Here is a 20,887-nt window from a genome sequence, read left to right on the forward strand (position 1 = left end):
ACCTGATGGGTGCTGGGCTTTTTCTATATTATGTACTCCTTATTTCAAGTAGAAAATAAGGGTAAGCCACAACATTTTATCTTCCAATGTTACTGCCAATAGAATGAAATATACTAATAGTTGACTGGATTGTAAAGTCATTGAGATAATAGAAACTGTTATGCCCAGATCTTAAAACATGGTTTGTGATGATTAAATTTAATTGACACCGATGTTTGTTAAGTAGACTGTCAGAGTAGAAGTTTGTTTTAGGTTTATTACCTAAAATAATCAACTTTAGCATATAACTGTTGATAACAAATCTTGACAACGTTTCATATGTCAAAAATACAGTATAGTGGTTTTAAGTGTGGGTTCTGGAGACTCACTTCTTGTTAAAAATCTTGGCTCTGCCATTTTCCAGCTCTATTACCAGAAAATTAGGACTGTGGGATAACACTGCTTTTCTTTAAGCCATACTTGTTTATTTTACTGAAACTAAGAAAAATTCTTCCTCAAGAGAGACTCACATTTTCACCTTGTTAATATCTGGTAGTCAATAAACTTCTCAAATTTAATGTATTTAAACAGAAATTGTGATCTACCCTCCAATATGTAACAGGTCTTCTTCAGTGAATTTGCTTGTCTTCCTTAATTTTTATTTTTATTTTATTGATAGGAATAAAAATTTACAGATGATTCTCTAAACTTCATTTATTCTCACCCCATACATCTAGTCTATCAGCATATATTATAAGCTCTGCCTTCCACATATATCCTGAATACAAACCTTACTCACTGTATTCACCATTTCTACTCCATTTAATTCTGAACGTTTCCCTTTCCTAGACCACTGCCCACTTCCCAAATATAAGCTTCTATTATTCCCTTAAACCCAAACTCCACTGAGGGTCTATTATCTACAGTAGCCTTTTTATAATATCATAAGATCATAGCTTTCTTATTTCAAATATTCCAGTAGCTTCCCATGAGTCTCAGAATCAATTCCAAATTCAGCAACAAACAAGTAAACAAACCACATTACCTGGTTTCTAATCACGTCTGTGACCTCACTTCTCCCTACATGGCCTTCCCTTATTCTCTTCAACTGTCCATCTTGCTTTTGTATAAACAAACTAAGCATTTTCCTGCCTCCAGGCCTTTGCACTGCCATTCTTTTTGCCTTCAAAACTCTTTCCTCAAATATTCACATTAACTTATATCCCTGTTCAGAGAGGACTTCCCTGGCCACTCCCTCCAAAACAGCACTTGCTGTTTTTCATTATGTATTTTGGGATATTTTGTCTTAAAATCACTTATCACTAATTAATATTAATTAATTCATATTTCTTTCCTAAAATACAAAGTATATAATGGAGAAACTTTGCCTGCCTTGTTGACCAATTAATTTCCAACACTTAGTCACTGGAACTTAGATGTTGATCAATAAACATTTGTTGAGTAAAGACATAGAGGGCTATACAATGTCCATGTGAAAGCAGATGACCATATTCACTTAAAGCTGTAATTCAGAAGATCTTGTTTGCATGTTTTTTCTCAAACATAGATTTAGAAAGAATATAATTTTTGAGTCATGATGTTTCATAGAAATTACGATATCATCTTGCACCTGTTTTTAATAAATATCAGTGATGCTGATATTTATTAAATATCAAACAAGTAGCATGCCTATCACACAAAGTACTGAGTGCCTATCAGTACTTGTTTCATAGGCACTCAGTACTTGTTTGAGTGCATACTCAGTATGCTATTTGTGATAGGCACTCAGTACTTGTTTGGCAGATAAATGAGGAATAGAGAGATGGATTAGTAAAACAAATTAATTGTAGTAAGCATGAAGTTGAAAAAGAAATATTCAAGTTAACTGTTTACTGAGTTAAAGCTAACTATTTGAAATTCCTATATTTGTCCTGTTAAATCAAGCAATTGAGAAAAAGAAATTCCCAGCCCTTTTTGAGATGTTTTCTTTTGGTTTTATTTTCTTATAGGTATTAAAGAATATTATCAGAAATATCAGGTGAGGCAAAGTTTTGCATGTATGTTAGGGCAATGACAGCTCCTATAACAATAATCTCCAAAATTCACTAGATTAATAGGAATATATTTTCATTCAAATGAAATTCAAATGAGTGTCTGATTTCAGCTACTGTCCTTCAAATAGAGATTTAGGGACCCAGGCTGTTTTCTTTTTTGGCTTCATCATCTTTAACATGTGTCTTCACAAATCACCAGCATGAAGAGGCTGGAGGTTCATACATAGCAGACTTTCATGGATCAATCTAAAAGTGGCACACTGCATGATCATTCACATTTAATTGATTAGAACTAAGTCACTCAGTCACAAAGAGTGACTGAGACACGTAATCCAAAAGTAGGAGGAAATAGCTTTAGCAAACCTGTATGAACTTTGCCACACAGTTTGGGATTTAAGGAAAATACAGAAATTTCTCTAGAATGAATTGTATTGACATGCATTGGTGTAACTGGTCTTCATATATATATATATATATATATATATATATATTTTATTGCATTTTAGATTTTGGGGTACATGTGAAGAACATGCAAGATTGTTGCATAGGTACACACATGGCAGTGTGATTTGCTGCCTTCCTCCCCATCACCTATATCTGGCATTTCTCCCCATGCTATCTCTCCCCAACTCCCCACCCACCGCTGTCTCTCCCCTATTTCCCCCCAGCAGACCCCAGTGCATGATGCTCTCCTCCCTGTGTCCATGTGTTGTCATTGTTCAACACCCACCTATGAGTGAGAACATGCAGTGTTTGGTTTTCTGTTGTGTCAGTTTGCTGAGAATGATGGTTTCCAGGTTCATCCATGTCCCTACAAAGGACACGAACTCATCGTTTTTGATGGATGCATAGTATTCCGTGGTATATATGTGCCACATTTTCCCTGTCCAATCTGTCATCGATGGGCATTTGGGTTGGTTCCAGGTCTTTGCTATTGTAAACAGTGCTGCAATGAACATTCATGTGCATGTATCCTTATAGTAGAACGATTTATAATCCTTTGGATATATACCCAGTAATGAGATTGCTGGGTCAAATGGAATTTCTATTTCTAGGTCCTTGAGGAATCTCCACACTGTCTTCCACAATAGTTGAACTAATTTACACTCCCACCAACTGTGTAAAAGTGTTCTTATTTCTCCACATCCTCTCCAGCATCTGTTGTCTCCAGATTTTTTAATGATAGCCATTCTAACTGGCACGAGATGGTATCTCAATGTAGTTTTGATTTGCGTTTCTCTAATGACCAGTGATGATGAGCATTTTTTCATAGGTTTGTTGGCCTCATGTACGTCTTCTTTTGTAAAGTGTCTGTTCATATCCTTTGCCCACTTTTGAATGGGCTTGTTTGTGTTTTTCTTGTAAATCTGTTTTAGTTCTTTGTAGATTCTGGATATTAGCCCTTTGTCAGATGGGTAGATTGCAAAATTTTTTTCCCATTCTGTTGGTTGCTGATTCACTCTAATGACTGTTTCTTTTGCTGTGCAGAAGCTGTGGAGTTTGATTAGGTCCTATTTATCTATTTTGGCTTTTGTTGCCAATGCTTTTGGTGTTTTAGTCATGAAGTCCTTGCCTATGCCTATGTCCTGAATGGTTTTGCCTAGATTTTCTTCTTTGGTTTTTATGGTGTTAGGTCTTATGTTTAAGTCTTTAATCCATCTGGAGTTAATTTTAGTGTAAGGTGTCAGGAAGGGGTCCAGTTTCTGCTTTCTGCACATGGCTAGCCAGTTTTCCCAACATCATTTATTAAACAGGGAATCCTTTACCCATTGCTTGTTTTTTGTCAGGTTTGTCAAAGATTAGATGGTTGTAGATGTGTGGCATGGCCTCCGAGGCCTCTGTTCTGTTCCATTGGTCTATATCTCTGTTTTGGTACTGGTACCATGCTGTTTTGATTACTGTAGCCTTGTAGTGTAGTTTGAAGTCTGGTAGTGTGATGCCTCCTGCTTTGTTCTTTTTGCTTAGGATTGACTTGGCTATGCGGGCTCTCTTTTAGTACCATATGAAGTTTAAGGTGGTTTTTTTCCAGTTCTGTGAAGAAGGTCATTACTGCTCAATGAAATAAGAGAGGACACAAACAGATGGAGAAACATTCTTTGCTCATGGTTAGGAAGAATCAGTATCACGAAAATGGCCATACTGCCCAAAGTAATTTACAGATTCAATGCTATCCCCATCAAGCTACCAGTGACCTTCTTCACAGTAGCTGGTCTTACTTATGGATTGGGGTGTGTGTGTGTATGTGTGTGTGTGTGTGTGTGTGTGTGTGTGTGTATCTATATACATATTCAAATTTATATTAACATGTTCAATGAATGCATTAATATACTGGATAGATAAGAGAAAGAAAGAAGGTCAAATAGTTATGATCTACTTGAAGGACCATTTAATAAATTATACAAGTTGTTAATTTCTAGTACTTAGAGAACATAAACAGACATTTGCTTTCAAGTTCAAAATAGAGAAAATAAGTTAGCCTTTGGGAGTTAAACTCCAAGAACAAAACACAATGAATGTGAGCCTAGGCATGCAATATAAGAAAGAGAAAGTACGGCTTCCTGTCTGCTGAACTTAAGTGTACCTGGAATAATGCATGTGGTAATATACCCAATGATTTAGTAGTCCACATTATTAGAGAGCATATGAGAATCATAGAGAAAATGTTGGCAATACCAATATAAACTTGCATAAGGATAGATAATTTTACACAATGAGCAAATATTCCAGACCTATTAATGAGATCATTCTTATGGTAATATCTTAATCTTATGTCATTAAACGTTTGAATCGCCTAATTCTACATGTTCTGTTATATAGTGCCCATCGAGGAAACCTGTTCTTGTATAGCTATGCTGACACAGAGAGCAGGTTGTTGATCATGAGGCCTTTGATAGTTCCCTAATTCTGTGATGGTAATTTTTCAAGGTAATTAATAATGGATTCTGATTGTGATTTGGGAGAAAACTGCTGACCAGGGCCATGAAAATATTTATGAGCTGTATAACAGCTACATGTTATGGCAAGCTGGTATGTTGGCATTCTGATCTCTACCCTAGTTTTATGTACATTTCTATTAATCTGTAAAGTCTTTGCAGGGCTTGTTGCTTACCTTAGAGTGGAGAAAATAAAAAAAATCACTGAGTCTTTAAGGTGCAGAATCATATTCCATTATTTTTCTTGCTGTTTCTTCTATTCATTTCTAACTACTCCTTTTACGATTCTCTCTTTTTTTCTTAATTTCCATGCATTCTTTATTCATTATGGTTATGAATCCTATGGAGTCTGTGTTTTTGCTATAGATATTTTTCCATTTAATCTTTAGGTTTTTATACATAGACACTTTATTGTTCTTTTGTTCTTTTATTTTTAGTTGACATGTAATTGTACATATTTATGAAATACAGAGTAATAGTTCAATGCGTGTATACATTGTGTAATGATCAAATCAGGGTATCAGCATAATATTGAAGATATCTTTTTTGTTGTGAACATTAAAATTCTCTCATTTTGCTTTCAAAAAATCTGTATCAAATTAATGGTTACAAATGCAATTTTATTACATGGTTTATGGTATAGTAATGAAATCTGGGATTTTAGTGTATCCATCTCTCCAATAACATACATTGTACCCATAAGCAGTTTCTCATTATCTACCTCCATTGTCCTCTCCTGCCCTTCTAAGTCTCCAGTGTTTATTTTTCTACACTCTATCCATGTGTACACATTATTTAGCTCCCACTTATAACTGATAACCTGTGGGTGTTTGCCTTTCTGTGTCTGGGTTGTTTCACTTTGGATAATGACCTCCAGTTCCATCCACGTTGCTGCGAAACACCTGACTTAATTCTTTTTATGTGGCTGAATAGTATTTCGTTGTGTATATATACCACAGTTTTCTTGATCCTGTCTTCACTGATAGACATTTAGATTGATTCTACATCTTTGCTATTGTGAATGGTGCTGTTATAAACATATAAGTACATGTATCTTTTTGATACAATATTATTTTTCCTTTGGAGGTATACCCAGTAGTGGGAATACTGAATTGAATGGTAGTTCTATTTTTAGTTCTTTGAGAAATCTCCATACTGTTTTCCATAGACATTGTCCTAGTTTACTTTCCTACCAAAAATGCTTAAGGGTTCCCTTTTCTCTGCATCCTTGCCAATATCTGTTATTTTTTGTCTTTTTAATAATAGCCATTCTAACTGATATAATATGGTATCTCATTGTGGTTTTAATTGGCATTTCTCTGGTAGTTAGTGACATTGAGCACTTTTTCATATGTCTGTTGGCCGTTTATATGTCTTCTTTTGAAAAAGTGCCTATTCATACCCTTTGTCCACTTTTTTTGATAGGGTTGTAATTTTTATTGTTGAGTTGTTTGATTGAGTTCCTTGTAAAATTCTAAATATTAGTTCACTGTTGGATGCATTGTGTGAAAATATTTTCTCTCATTCTATGAGTTATCTGTTCATTCTGTTGATTGTTTCCTTTTCTGTGCAGAAGCTCCTTAGTTTAACTCAGTTCCATTTGTCTATTTTTGTTTTTGGTGCTTGTGCTTTTGAGGTCATACCCATAAAAATATTTGCCTATGCCAGTGTCCTGAGGCATTTACCCTGTGTTACCTTCTAGTAGTTTTATCGTTTGGGGTCCTGTGCTTAAGTCCTTAATACATTTTGAGTTGGTTTTTGTGTATGGTGAGAGACAGGAGTCTAGTTTTATTCTTCTTCATATTAATATCAAGTTTTCTCAGAACTGTTTTTATTTATTTATTTATTTATTTATTTATTTTTGAGATGAGTTTGGCTGTGTTGCCCAGGCTGGAGTGTAGTAGTGTGATCCCAGCTCACTACAACCACCACCTCCCTGATTCAAGCAATTCTCCTGCCTCAGCTTCCTGAGTAGCTGGGATTACAGGCACACACCACTTTGCCCGACTAATTTTTTTTTTTTTTTTTTTTGTATTTTTAGTAGAGATGGGGTTTCTCCATGTTAGCCAGGATGGTCTCTATCTCCTGACCTCAAGTGATCTGCCTGCCTCAGCCTCCCAAAGCTGGGATTACAGATGTGAGCCACCATGCCCAGCGTCTCAGAACTATTTATTGAAGAGAGCCTTCTTTCTCTAACATTTGGTGTCTCTGTCAAAAATCAGCTAGCTGTAAATATGTGGACATATCTCTTTCTTCTTTATTCTGTTCCATTGTTCTATGTGTCTGTTTTTATATCAATACCATGCTGTTTTAAGTTACTGTAGCTTCATAGTATAATTTAAAGTCAGGGAGTCTGATGCTTTCAGCTTTGTTCATTTTGCTTAGGATTGCTTTGGCTATTCAGAATCTTTTGTGATTCCATACAAGTTTTAGGATTTTTTCCCCTATCTCTGTGAAAAATAACATTATTATTTTGATAGAGATTTCTTTGAATCTGTAGATTGCTTGGAGTAGCATGGTCATTCACATAGTTTGAATATTTGTCCCTGCCCAAATCTGATGTTAAATTACAATTCCCAATACTGGAGGTGTGGCATGGTGGGAGGAGTTTGGATCATGGGAGTGGATCCCTCATCCCTTTCTGCTGTTGTCACAATAGTTGGTGAGTTCCTATGAGATCTGGTTATTTAAAAGTGTGTGTCTTCTACCCATCTCCTCCCCAGCTCAGTCTCTCTCTCTTCCTCTATCTCTATTGCTCCTGCTTTTGTCATGCAATGTGCCTACTCTTCATCTTCTGCTATGACTGTAAACTTTCTGGGCCTGCCTTAGAAGGCAAGTGGATGCCAACACCATTCTTCCTCTAAAGCTTGCAGAACTTAGAGCCAATTAAACCACTTTTCTTTATGAATTACTAAGTATCAGGTATTTCTTTATAGCATTGTGGATGGCTTAATATGGTCATTTTAACAATACTGATTCTTCTGATCCGTAAGTGTGGGATCTTTCCCTTTATTTCTGTCCTCTTCAATGTCTTCCATCAGTGTTTTGTGGTTTTCCTTGTAGAGATCTTTCACCTTCTTGATTAAATTTATTCATATGTATTTTTTTGTGTGTGCCTATTGTGACTGGGATTGCTTTTTTATTTTCTTTTCCAGCTAGTTCATTATTCATTAGTATGGAAACACTACCAGTTTTTGTATATTGATTTTTTTATTTGACAGTTTCACTGAATTTGTTCATTAGCTCTAAGAGTTTTTGTGGTGGAGTCTTTAGTTTTTTTAATATGTCTTCTGCAAAGAAAGTCAATTGGAATTCCTCTTTTCTAATTTAAATTGCCTTTACTTCTCTCTTGTTCCTAATTGCTCTTGTTGGCACTTCCAGGACAATAGAGAATAAAGCAATGAAAGTGAGCATCCTGTCTTTTTACAGTTCGTAGAAGAAAGACTTTCTGCTTTTGCCCATTTAGTATGATTTCAGTTGTGGGTTTGTCATTTGTGACCTTCATGTGTTAAGGTTTGTTTCTTCTATGGCAAATTTGTTGAGAGTTTTTATGAAATGATGTTCAATCTTATCAAATATGTTTCTGCATCTATTGAGACATTTATATAGATTTTGTCCTTGATATTGATGAATGATAAATCACATTTATTTATCTGCATACATTGAAACATCCTTGCCTGCCTGGGATAAATTCCACTTGATAGTGTATTACCTTTTTGATGTGGTGTTGCATTGAGTTTGCTAAGGTTTGGGGCAGAACTTTTGCAACTAGGTTCATCAGTGATACTTGCCTGTGGCTTTTTAGATGTTCTTGTCTAGTTTTGGTGTCAGGGTAATGCTGGCCACATAGGATGAGTAAGGACGTATTTCCTTCTCTTCAATGTTTTATAATAGCTTGAGAAGAATTGGTGCTAGTTCTTTTCTAAATGTATGGTAAATTTGAGCAGTAAAGCCATCTGGTCATGGGCTTTTCTTTGTTGAGAGAAGCAGTTATCTAACATCAGGAATCATCTGACATTTATACAAACCTTTTGGTGTGAGTTGAAAGTGATTACAGAATATGGAACTGTGAAACCACCACCTATATCTGAAACAAGACTTAAGCATTCTGCAAATTAGATGTAATATTGGACAAATTTTAGAACACCAAAACAGGGATGCCTATTAGGTATGTCTTTAGTGTTAGGAAATAGACATGAATTTGTATTTTTATTTTAAAATCATTTTGAAATATTATTTTCTTACAAATAAAAATGATTCATGTAGTGTAACTAGCTTTTAACTCAACATTTATAAAAGTATATCTCTGGTCCATTTGTACTTATTTACACAGCATCACAATTTTCTTTCACAGATTCTTCATGTGAAAGCTATTTTGCAGGATATGGTAGAAATAGCCTACTTATGTCAAACTGAAACATGTAAAGATCATTCCTACTGTAAGCCAATACAAATTAAAATGATTTACAAATCACAAGAATATGTTTTCAAATTTTCTGTTGTAGACACTGCATTTTACATTAGTTTCCAACTAAATATGACTTTTAGAGCAGAAAAGTTTTAAAATTTGTAATGTAACTTTTTATATCCACATTAATTACCATACAGTACAAATTCCTCATTGGAAACTATCCTAAAAACAACTGTAAAATAGTATTTTGACTTAATATTAAAGGAAGTAAGAATAAATTTGGACATTAAGCTGTGCATATCTCAAATTAAAAGGATTGAGTCAATTTTGAAGTAAGGGTAAAATTTACTGTAGAGATTTAATTTTCAAGTAAACTGTTTTATTTGAGCTATCCAATGTGTCTAAGAAAATGCAAATGGATCTCAAAACAAACTGAGGGTAAAATTTACTGTAGGGATTTAATTTTCAAGTGAACTATTTTATTTGAGCTATCCAATGTGTCTAGGAAAATGCAAATGGATCTCAAAACAAACTTTAAAATTTCTCTCAGGAACAAAGAAACTGAGCTTAATTTCATTACTGTGATTGTCATTTGCAGACCTGCTCCATTGGGCTTCTTTGTGATGATGAAATAAGGAGAATTAGCTGTTTACCTCCCATCTTTCAAAGAACAGATGCCATTTTCACACAGACATATACAGTTCCCCCTTCTGAGACTTTGGTCAGTAGCTTTCCATCTGTAAAGGCTACAGGAATATCGACCATAATGGGGACTTATCCAGTTGATCAAGGTAAGTAAAAGTGAGTAAGATATTAAGAAGTTTGAGGTTGAAAAAGTTGTGTTGTAGAAGCATATTTTCTGAGTTATTTAAATCTTTTTTTCTAAGATACATTGTTTTTATAAATATAAAATTGAGCGTTATTGGTTATGAGTCCTATTTTATGTTTTGTTTTAAGCAATGTCATTTTCTAGTACTATTTCTGGATCAGTAAAAAAATGTAAATTAACAGTTTCTATTTCACTGTGTAAAGTTTGATAGACAACTGGACCTCAATCCCAGCATATTTTGTTTAGAAAAGGCCTTGTGCTACTTGCCTCAATGTGTCTTTATTTAATTTTCTCTGAGTCATTAATGTAATTTTTATATTCCTATCAAATTAGTTGACTAACACTCAGATAAAAGATATGTGCTTATTTTCCTATTATGAATTATTTTAACAACTTGAAGCTGTTTCTTACATGTCCTATTATTTAACTTTCTAAATCAAATGATGTCATATTATAAACAGTACATTGTACATTAAATTTCAAATTTACTCTTCATGTAGTCAGTGTCATGTATGATAGAGTAAGAGTTATACCTCTTAATAAATTCCTTAAGAAAAAATAATTTTGAGAGGTATTGGAAATTCTAAATAGAAAGGTACCTTTTCTATTTTTTGTCTGTGTAATTTCTATTCTTTTAAAGAATTAAATTTAAATAGAGTGTTATCTAATAAAAAGAAAAACATTTTGCCTCTTGAAAAAGTAAAATAATATTTTAAACGTTTCTAACCTGATAGGTCAAATATTCATTGGTTGTGTCAGTGACAAGGAATTGTAATTTTTCATGTTTTCTATTTCAAAAGAGTCATTCAGTTGGGAACATATGAGTTATGTGTAATGTCATTTGTTCTGACGTTAGCCCTCCCATGGAGTGTGAATAATAAGAATCTTTGCATTTATGCAATTTGTGAAATCATTAAACATCCTCATAAACTTTTATTAGAAATATGATTTACAGAACCATATTTGTCTGCATATAATGGATGTGAGGTGGCAGTCCAATTTGCTGAAGACTTAGCCCAGAGCCAAAGGTGTTCATTTTACATTCAGTTTTCTAATTTTTTTTCACTTTTCTCTTTTGTAGGTCCGAAACAGACAGGTATTGTCAAGCATGACATTCTCCCAACCACGGATTGGGCAACTTTAAGAATTAGCACATCCTTGGAAAGCTACTTACTTGAAGAATTGATTGTCACTAGAGAGCTTTCAGCAAAACATAGTCTTCTTTCTTCCACAGATGTTTCCCCTTCTCGATTTCTGAACTTTGGTATTCATGACCCAGCACAAACTGACCAGAGCAAAACATCTGTATCAAATATGCCTATTCAAACTTCAGCAGCCAGACTAGATTTCCTTCTCTCTGATAGGAGAGCAAGGACCCCATTTATCATGTCTTCCTTAATGACAGATTTTATTTTTCCTACACAATCTTTATTATTTGAGAACTATCAGACTGTTGCTTCATCTGCTACCACAATGACTTCAGTAATTAGAAGCATTCCAGGGGCTGATATTAAGTTAAGCAGGCACTCATTACTCTCCCGTGGATTCCTGCTTAGAGCTGCCTCCATAAGTGCAACTCCAGTTGTCTCTAGGGGGGCTCAAGAGGATATTGAAGAATATTCAGCTGTTTCTTTAATTTCAAGAAAAGAGCACTGGAGATTGCTGAGCTCCTCGATGTCTCCCATTTTTCCTGCTAAGATGATTATATCTAAACAGGTAACCATCTTAAACTCATCAGCCCTGCACCAATTTGGTACAAAAGCCTTCATTCCCAGTGAATACCAGGTTATTACTGAAGCTTCAAGCAACCAGAGACTCACAAACATCAAATCACAGGCTGCTGATTCTTTAAAAGAATTAAGCCAAATATGTGCAACATGTTCTATGACTGAAATAAAATCCTCTCATGAATCCTCAGATCAAGTTTTGCATAGCAAACAGTCCCACTTTTATGAGACATTCTGGATGAACTCAGCGATATTAGCCAGCTGGTATGCACTAATGGGAGCTCAAACTATCACTTCTGGGCATTCATTTTCTTCTGCTACTGAAATAACACCATCAGTGGCATTCACAGAAGTGCCATCTTTATTTCCTTCTAAGATGAGTGCAAAAAGAACAATTTTATCCTCATCCTTGGAAGAATCCATTACCCTATCAAGTAATTTGGATGTTAATTTATGTTTGGAGATGACTCGTTTATCCATTGTCCCTTCACAAACTATGTCTTCAGACTTGATGAATTCTGATTTGACTTCACAACCAACTAATGATCAACTGTCAGTATCAGAAAACATTTTAAAACTATTGAGAATAAGACAATATGGCATAACTGCGGGACCCACTGAGGAACTAAATCAAGACAGCTTATTGGACATGGAAAAATGTAAAGGATCTCATACACCGTTCAAACTTCACCCAAGTGATAGTTCTCTGGATTTTGAGTTAAACTTACAAAGTCATCCAGATGTTACTTTAAAGACATATTCAGAAATTATACATGCAAATGACCTCAAAAATAATCTTCCACCATTGACAGGCTCAATTCCTGATTTTTCGGAAGTATCCACCAATGTTGCATTTTACACAGTTTCAGGAACTCCAGCACTTTCAGTACAGACTTCCTCCATGTCTGTAACTAGGCCAGATTGGCCAGAATATACAGATTATATGACCTCTCTTAAAAAAGACATCAAGACTTCTTCGGAATGGTCCAAATGGGAACTTCAGCCTAGTGTGTGGTATCAGGAATTTCCTACTGCCAGCCGTCATCTTCCCTTCACTAGATCTCTTACTTTGTCTTCACTGGAATCCATTCTGGCACCTCAACAGCTGATGATTTCTGGTGAGTTTCTCAGTTTCTGTTCAGTAAACTTTTAGAAATGAGTTTCTTTTCTATAGAGAAGAAAGAGCCTGTCATGGTCACCAGGTGCTCTAAACAGTCTTATTGTAATCAGGGCAGCAGTCAGTTCAATGGAGAAGGCACCTGCTGTTGTACCTGACACAGATGGTTATTCTTTATGCACTGCCACAAAGGCTACCAGATCAATACAGTAGTAGGTTGGAGACAGCTATACCGCTGGCAAGCAATCAGAAACTGAACTAGTTCAATTCATTACAACAGTTCTTTCAAAGTTTAGAAATAACTTTTATTATTCTCATTTCTTGAAATAGCTTCTTTGTCAGGTTGAACACAATGTAACATACTCTTTCTAACGTTATCTTCAGTGCTGGCATTTTTTAATATGGGAAAGATGAAATCACTGGAACTTTATTGAGATTTCCTATCCTCTGTGGTATGTTATATCATTGTTAAATTTAAAATTGTGGTGTTTCATTTTATATGATTCAGAATATAAGTTAATTCCATGTCTTCTATTTAACAAAAGCACTATACAAAAATTGAAATAGATAATAGCATCTGTGAATTTGAATTCAGAGTCTTCATATATTAATGACAATCCAGTTTTCTTAGATAACACTTGTTACTTTAAAGCACATTTGAAATTACCAATCTCTTCTCTCCTTGTAATTGCTTTCAAATTGGCAAGGATGTGAAAAAGGAAAATGTTTAAAGAGTTGCATTTATCAGAAAGAGAAAATTTTTCATAATTTAAAGACGTTCTATCTTGTGGAATTTTTAAGTGTTACTTTGTGGCAGTGAAATTAATTTTCCTTTGATAAAAAAAGTTTACTGTTTTTATGTCTGTATATGTATGGGTGTGTGTTTTTGCTTCACATATTACCTCAACCTTTAAAAGGCTTTATGTGTGTAATTTATGGCTGAAAATTCAGTAACGTGAAAGAACAAGTCGTTCTGTTTGGTAGTATATTCAATATGCTATAATTTTCTCTACACAATTTCTTAATATGATAAATTAATTGCAAGTTTAAGTGTAGTATTCTCCTTGTATGTTTACAGGCTGATAGAATGTGGTTTAGCTGATATGACCCATATACAATGCCTAATACATCTTTTCTCACGTATAAGGTTCTTGGTAAATGTAGCAGAGTTAAAATGTATCTCAAATAATTTGCCTCCTAACCACCTCTTAGAAATAATCAGGGCACTAATTCTTTATGGCCAGGAAATAAAACTTTAAGTTTGGTCTTCTTAAACATAATCCTGCTACTTTTCACTTTTCCCATCCTTCATTCCCATTGCAAGTTTTCTTTGATTATTTTGACCTCACCCACATCTCCTAATCTCCTTCCAGTTTTTCTTGCCTTCCCAATCATGTAGTCATTATAATATATCATTTGCAATGCATTTGTTGGCATTCTCTAATATGTTCATCAGGGTCACGTCAGTGAATAAACACACTCTAATTGGGTATTTGGGGAGAGTTTAATAGAGTGATTATTTACTAAAATGTGGGTAGAGTTTAAGGAAATCTAAGGATGGTATGGTTCTGAAGAGACCAATAACAGCAAAGCATAGTTACCAGCTTTGGGCCTAAAGAAACAGAGGATGATGGTTTCCAGGTTCATCCATGTCCCTACAAAGGACACGATAATTCTCAGCAAACTGACACAAGAACAGAAAATCAAACACCACATGTTCTCACTCATAGGTGGGTGTTGAACAACGAGAACACATGGACACAGAGAGGGGAGCATCACACACTGAGGTCTGTCGGGGAAATAGGGGAGGGACAGCGGGGGGTGGGGAGTTGGGGAGAGATAGCATGGGGAGAAATGCCAGATAGAGGTGATGGGGAGGAAGGCAGCAAATCACACTGCCATGTATGTACCTATGCAGCAATCTTGCATGTTCTTCACATGTACCCCAAAACCTAAAATGCAATTAAAAAAAAAGAAGCAGAGGAAAGAGAAGGACCAGAACTTTAAAAAGGAAAGCTTCTAGGTTACAGAAGCTGTAGCCTTTGGAAGTAAGACATCAGTAATCCAACGCGAACAGACAGGAAGGAGACTAGACGATACCAGACAACCCCTTTCCTGTTGGCTTCTAGTCTTCTGCAGGTGCTTCTTATTAACCAAACCTGGTCAGTAGCTGGAGGCTGAAGCCAGTCCTTTGAACTGATCTCCAGTGATTTCAGGGTAGAATAAACAAGGGTGGAAACTGGAAGAGCAAATGTTGATATATTAGGTTTCTACATTTGTCAATTCCCAGCTTATATATTGTCAAAATTCATAATAATGTCTTGTTTCACTAAAAATCTTATGAATTTCCTCAACTAGGCTCTTAATTCTTTTAGGCTATCCTAATTAATTTTGAATTAGCTTCTTAAAATTTTCATCACAGTGATTATTTTAATTTTTTTCTAATATTTCTTAGCATGAATGTCATAACCATCTTATTTGTTTAGCGAATGAACTTAGTTTTAACTTCTCAACTGACAAATACCATCTAGTCTAATTAGTCTTATTTCCAGACTCCATCTTAAAATTATCTAGCAGTGAAGGGAAGGAAAATAAGAAGCCTTGGTGGTACAATTGTTCCAGAGCTCTATGCTTAAAAGCCTATTCCTTATCCATGGAATTACTTTCACACCTTGTCAAAACTCAATTGATGATATACATGTGGGTAAACTTCTGTAGTCTTAGTTTTTTTTCCTGTTAATCCGTATGTCTTTCTTTTACCCAATTCCAAACTGTCTTGATTACTATAGTATTTTCTTCTTTTAAAATTGTTTTTCACAATGTAGATGCAGATGTTTTCATAGTGGTCATTGTTTGGTATCTATGAAAGATTGGGTTCTAGAAAACTGCATATACCAAAATCCATAGATGCTCAACTCCCTTATGTAAATTAGCATAATATAGCATGTAACCTACACACATCTTCCCAGATCCTTATTATTATACCTGGAAGGATATCTGTTTCTCCTCCAAAATCTTATAATACTTCTTAAGCTGAATTGGCAAACCATAGCCCTTGAAGCCAGATCTTTTTCCATAAAATAAAGATTTATTCAAACACAGACATGCCTATTTGCTTACATATTGTCTACAGCTGCTTTCATACTTAATGTCACAAAAGAATGAGTAGGTGTCAAGGAGGTCATGTGACCTACACAACCTAAAATACTTACTGTTTAGCACTTTATAGAAAATGTTTGTCAGTTCCTACGTGAAACACTTTCATATAGGTTAGCTAATATTTGACTAAAATAAGTACGATGGAAAAATCTGCCTATTTACTTGTTTTCCTCTGTATGTATGCCTAGTTTGTTCTTTGATTTTTTTTTTTAACCAAGTTACTCTCTAGGCACAATGTACTTGCATCATTGTTTGATTTAAATCTCATTGTAATATACTCTAAATAGAAATAGAATGACAAATATTTCCAAGATGGTAAGGGATTAGTATAGTATTTATATATTTTATTACACATACAAGGATCTAGAAAAAGTTTTTTATCATTTTATCATTGAAAAACCTAGGTATAAAGATATTTTTTTGATGATAAAGGAAATTTGATAATTTAACACTGTATTGCTTATTGGAAATTTGTAATTATATTAAAGTCAGCAAACTTAAAACTAGCATACATTATTATTATTAATATGAACTTAATATAAAAAGGCAGTTGAAATACATATGCAATAAAGTTCCTAAGGTAGCAAGCCCATCATTTTAGAGTCTCTTGCTCTGGTAAATTTTTCACTTTCTATTGGGCCATGAAGAAAAAAATTGACACTCTGAGCAACTTCTTGTGATTAGCAAAGTGAGGCATCATGGAGCCACTTCTTTCAACATGTTTCTTTGTTTTGTGTAGTTTTTGAAGTGCATAATTGCTGGCGCTGTAGTACAATGATTGCTCTATTGAATTGAATCAAAGTTCTTTTCTCTGACATCTAAACTGGACAAGTTTGTGTGATTTAATTTTTTTTTTTTTTTTTTGAGACGGAGTTTCGTTCTTGTTACCCAGGCTGGAGTGCAATGGCACGATCTCGGCTCACCGCAACCTCCGCCTCCTGGGTTCAAGCAATTCTCCCGCTTCAGCCTCCCGGGTAGCTGGAATTACAGGCATGCGCCACCATGTCCAGCTAATTTTTGTATTTTTAGTAGAGACGGGGTTTCACCATGTTGACCAGGATGGTCTCGATCTCTTGACCTTGTGATCTGCCCTCCTTGGCCTCCCAAAGTGCTGGGATTATAGGCGTGAGCCACCGCTCCCAGACGGTGTGATTTAATTTAACATACAAAGGAAATAAAATTTAAGAGATAAAGGGAACATATTCTAGCAATTTGTCATTATTTTCCTACATCAATATGACTGTTTATATTTTTCTACTAGTTATTTGGGAAGGAAATAAGAAGGAGCAGCCAGAGCTTCATGAACCAGATAGCCTCAAATAGCAACGGATAAGAAAAATAGAGTGTTTGAGTTATGTGTATTTCATTTTTAGTAATAAAATTCTAAATTTAAAAGTGTACACTGTTGATAAAATTCTAACAAATGACATGGGCATTTCCTCTAAGAATAAAAAGGATGAGTTAAGATATTTAATAATACAATCAATATATTTAATAATCATTAAACAAAAAGACTTAACAATTGATAGTTTATTAAATGTGTTCACTTTTTCTCATTTGCTTCTTTCTGAAAAGATTTACATCTTCAAGTCTTTTTGGCATCTATAATATTTCCTACTTATACCAATATGTAAATAGCTCACAATGATATTCAGTGTAATTCTTAATGCTGAAACAAAGAGATAGTTCCATTAAACTCATTAACAGTTCAAAATGGCTTATGTACACATGTACAAATATTTCTTAGACATAATTTAGAAAATGTAATGGAAAAATACATCCAGTTTCTCAGTCTATTTGTGCTACTATAACAAAATACCACAGAATGGGTATTTATTTCTCAGTTCTGGAGGCTGGTTAGTTCAAGATCAAGGTGCCATCAAGTTCATTGAGTCTCTGGTGAAGGCAGTTTCCTCATATATAGTGCATTCTAGGTGTCCTCATGTGAAAGAAATGTCACAAGGGCTGAACTCACCAATCAAGCACTGTTACCAGACACTAATTACAGCCGTAAGGGAGGATACTTCATGGCTTAATTACCTCCCAAGTACCCTACTTCTTAATATTGCAGCATTTGGGATTGAGCTTCAACGTGAATTTTAGAGTAGACCCAAATATCCAAATCATAGCATTAAGCAACAAAAAATTCAAACTATTGCTTATTAAAACCATACAGTACAGTTGAAAAGGTAAAATTTACCAACCATAAAAGTATACAAATGGACATATGATATCTAAATTTGAGCGCTCAGAAATGTAGGCTCTTAATGTCACATACAATATTTGAAAAGTGTAAAGAAATTCCAAACAAGTCCAAATAGGGTTCAAGCAATTCTCCCGCTTCAGCCTCCCGAGTAGCTGGAACTAGAGGCATAACTTATATGTTAAAGTACAAAAGTATAACCAAGTAAGGGCTGAATAGAAAGGGCAAGGAGAGAACATGTATGTTTAGGTAACATATTAAAACTATAGTTAAAATATTATATTGCTCCAGACAATGCTGATAAAAGGAAATACAATACAAATGCTATGTATAAAATTACATCCAAGGGGGGATTGTGAGTTCATAGAGAAAGATTGTTTACTGAATTCTGTTGATGCATTGTATTATTTTGAAAACTTTCTCTACATTTCAGATCAAAATAAATTCTATTACAAATAAGCACATAAAATTGAAAAACAAAACATTAAGTTATCTGAATAAAAATATCAACTTTTATTTTAGATAAAGTGGGTATGTGTGCAGGTTTGTTACATGATGTATTGTGTGATGCTGAAGTTTAAGGTACAGATTCCATCCCCCAGGTAGCGAGCATAGTATCCAGTAGGTAGGTTTTTCAACCCCTACGTGCTCCCTCCCCTACTTCTACTACTCCACAGTATCTGCCTGTTCCTATCTTTATAGGTACTCACTGTTTAGCTGCCACTTACACATGAGAACATGCAGTATTTTGTTTTATGTTCCTGTGTTAATTCACTTTGAATGATGACCTCAAGCTGTACATAATATTGCTGCAAAGGACTTGATTTTGTTCTTTTTTATGGCTGTGTAGTATTCGATGATATGTATGTACCACATTTTATTTATCCAGTCCATCATTGACTGGCATCTGGGTTGGTTTCATGTCTTTGCTATTATGAACAGTGCAGTGATGAATATATAAGTGTGTGTGTCTTTTTGATAAAACTATTTTGAGTATATATCCAGTAATGAGAGTGCTGGGTCAAATAGTAGTATTCATTTGATCTCTAAATGGAAATTTTTAAAGTCTGAAAGCAAAATTAGAAAATTATAAATTAAATATTGATAGTGAGTATATTTTATAGTACATTAACTAAAACTAATACCTTTCTAAGCCAAAAAATGATCTTGAATATCGTTAAAGAAAATATATGCAGCCATGACTTGCCTTATAAGATAGACATATGATTATTAAGTGTTCTTTTAAATTGATGAAAAAATGCTGACCACTGGAACAGTAAAACAATTTTTGAATAAAAACTATAAATATGCATTAAAATATATTCAAAAATTATTAAGAGCAACCCAGTATCAAATTCAAAATGGAACACAAATTTTCACTACCTGTTTGTGAGTATTTTTTTTTTTCTAATTGTAATGGTCTGAAGTAGGAAAGTCACAGCGAAGACACTCTATAGGTGGGAGAGTAAATTGGCACCATCTTTCTAGAGGATTATTTGCTAACAGAAATTTTAAAAGCATTAAATATAATTTCAATTTTAGAAAGTTACTGATGAAAATGATATTATTAAAATTAAAATTTGAAAACAGTTATCCTAAGGTGGTGGCTTTATTAAATAAATATTGACATGGAAAACTGATTCTCTCATCCTATGAAACAAAAATGGTAAAAACATGTATACAACTTATTTTTAAATGCATGTATACATGCACACCACATATATTTAACCTAATTCTTCCAGAACCTTAATATTGTTTTTAATACTTATTTATATTTTCTGCATGTTTTACACATAAATATATACTTTTTATCAGAACAAAATATTTTTGCAAATATGTGTTTATAGTGAGATATTAAGAATTTTTCAGAAAGCATATTTGATCATTTTATTCATATTAGATTAAAATATTTGCAAAAATTTTGAAAAATGTGTAGAAAATTATTATAAGTCATAGCATTACAATAGTTAACAGGAAATCAATTGAAGAAAGTATAGTATATATCTTGCATGGAACATAGAGCTATATTTTATGTCCAAACATGCCATCTACATATTTTTAATAAAATTATTACGTTTATGTTGAAATCATTAATCACATTTCTACAGCATTATTTACATTTTAGTCAAATTAGAAGCTCAATTGGATGGAATTAATCACATCATTTTATTCACTATCAAGTTGTTCATTGATGGTCTACTTTGTGACAGGCACCAGCCACAACTATGATTGATTGTCTGCTTGCTTATTTGGGCCCAGAAATGTTCAAATATGAGCTGCAACTCTTTAAAATAATAACATCTTTCTTTGTTTTCTACCTATTTTGAATCATATGTTTATATCCTAGAGTTTTTTGAATAATGTTTACATCCCAGGGTTTTCAGACTCCTCGTTCTTATATTTACATTTTGTAAACAGCAAATGTGGAAGAAGTTTTCCTTCTTACTAAAACTATTAAACACCAAAGATGTTCTT

At 34.1% G+C, this 20,887-nt stretch overlaps 1 protein-coding gene across 1 annotated transcript in view; it reads left to right on the forward strand.

Annotated features, from left to right (window-relative positions):
• The window catches only part of EYS (eyes shut homolog), a 2,025,572-nt gene that overhangs the window by 1,131,657 nt on the left and 873,028 nt on the right, over positions 1-20,887 (forward strand). Inside the window, 2 exon segments of the mRNA XM_021676159.2 lie at positions 9,976-10,168; positions 11,288-13,051. Coding sequence (XP_021531834.2) covers positions 9,976-10,168; positions 11,288-13,051 — 1,957 coding nt within the window.

The sequence above is a fragment of the Aotus nancymaae genome, unplaced genomic scaffold (genome assembly GCF_030222135.1).
Source record: "Aotus nancymaae isolate 86718 unplaced genomic scaffold, 86718_ANA_hifiasm-v0.15.2.pri h1tg000040l, whole genome shotgun sequence".
NCBI lineage: Eukaryota > Metazoa > Chordata > Mammalia > Primates > Aotidae > Aotus > Aotus nancymaae.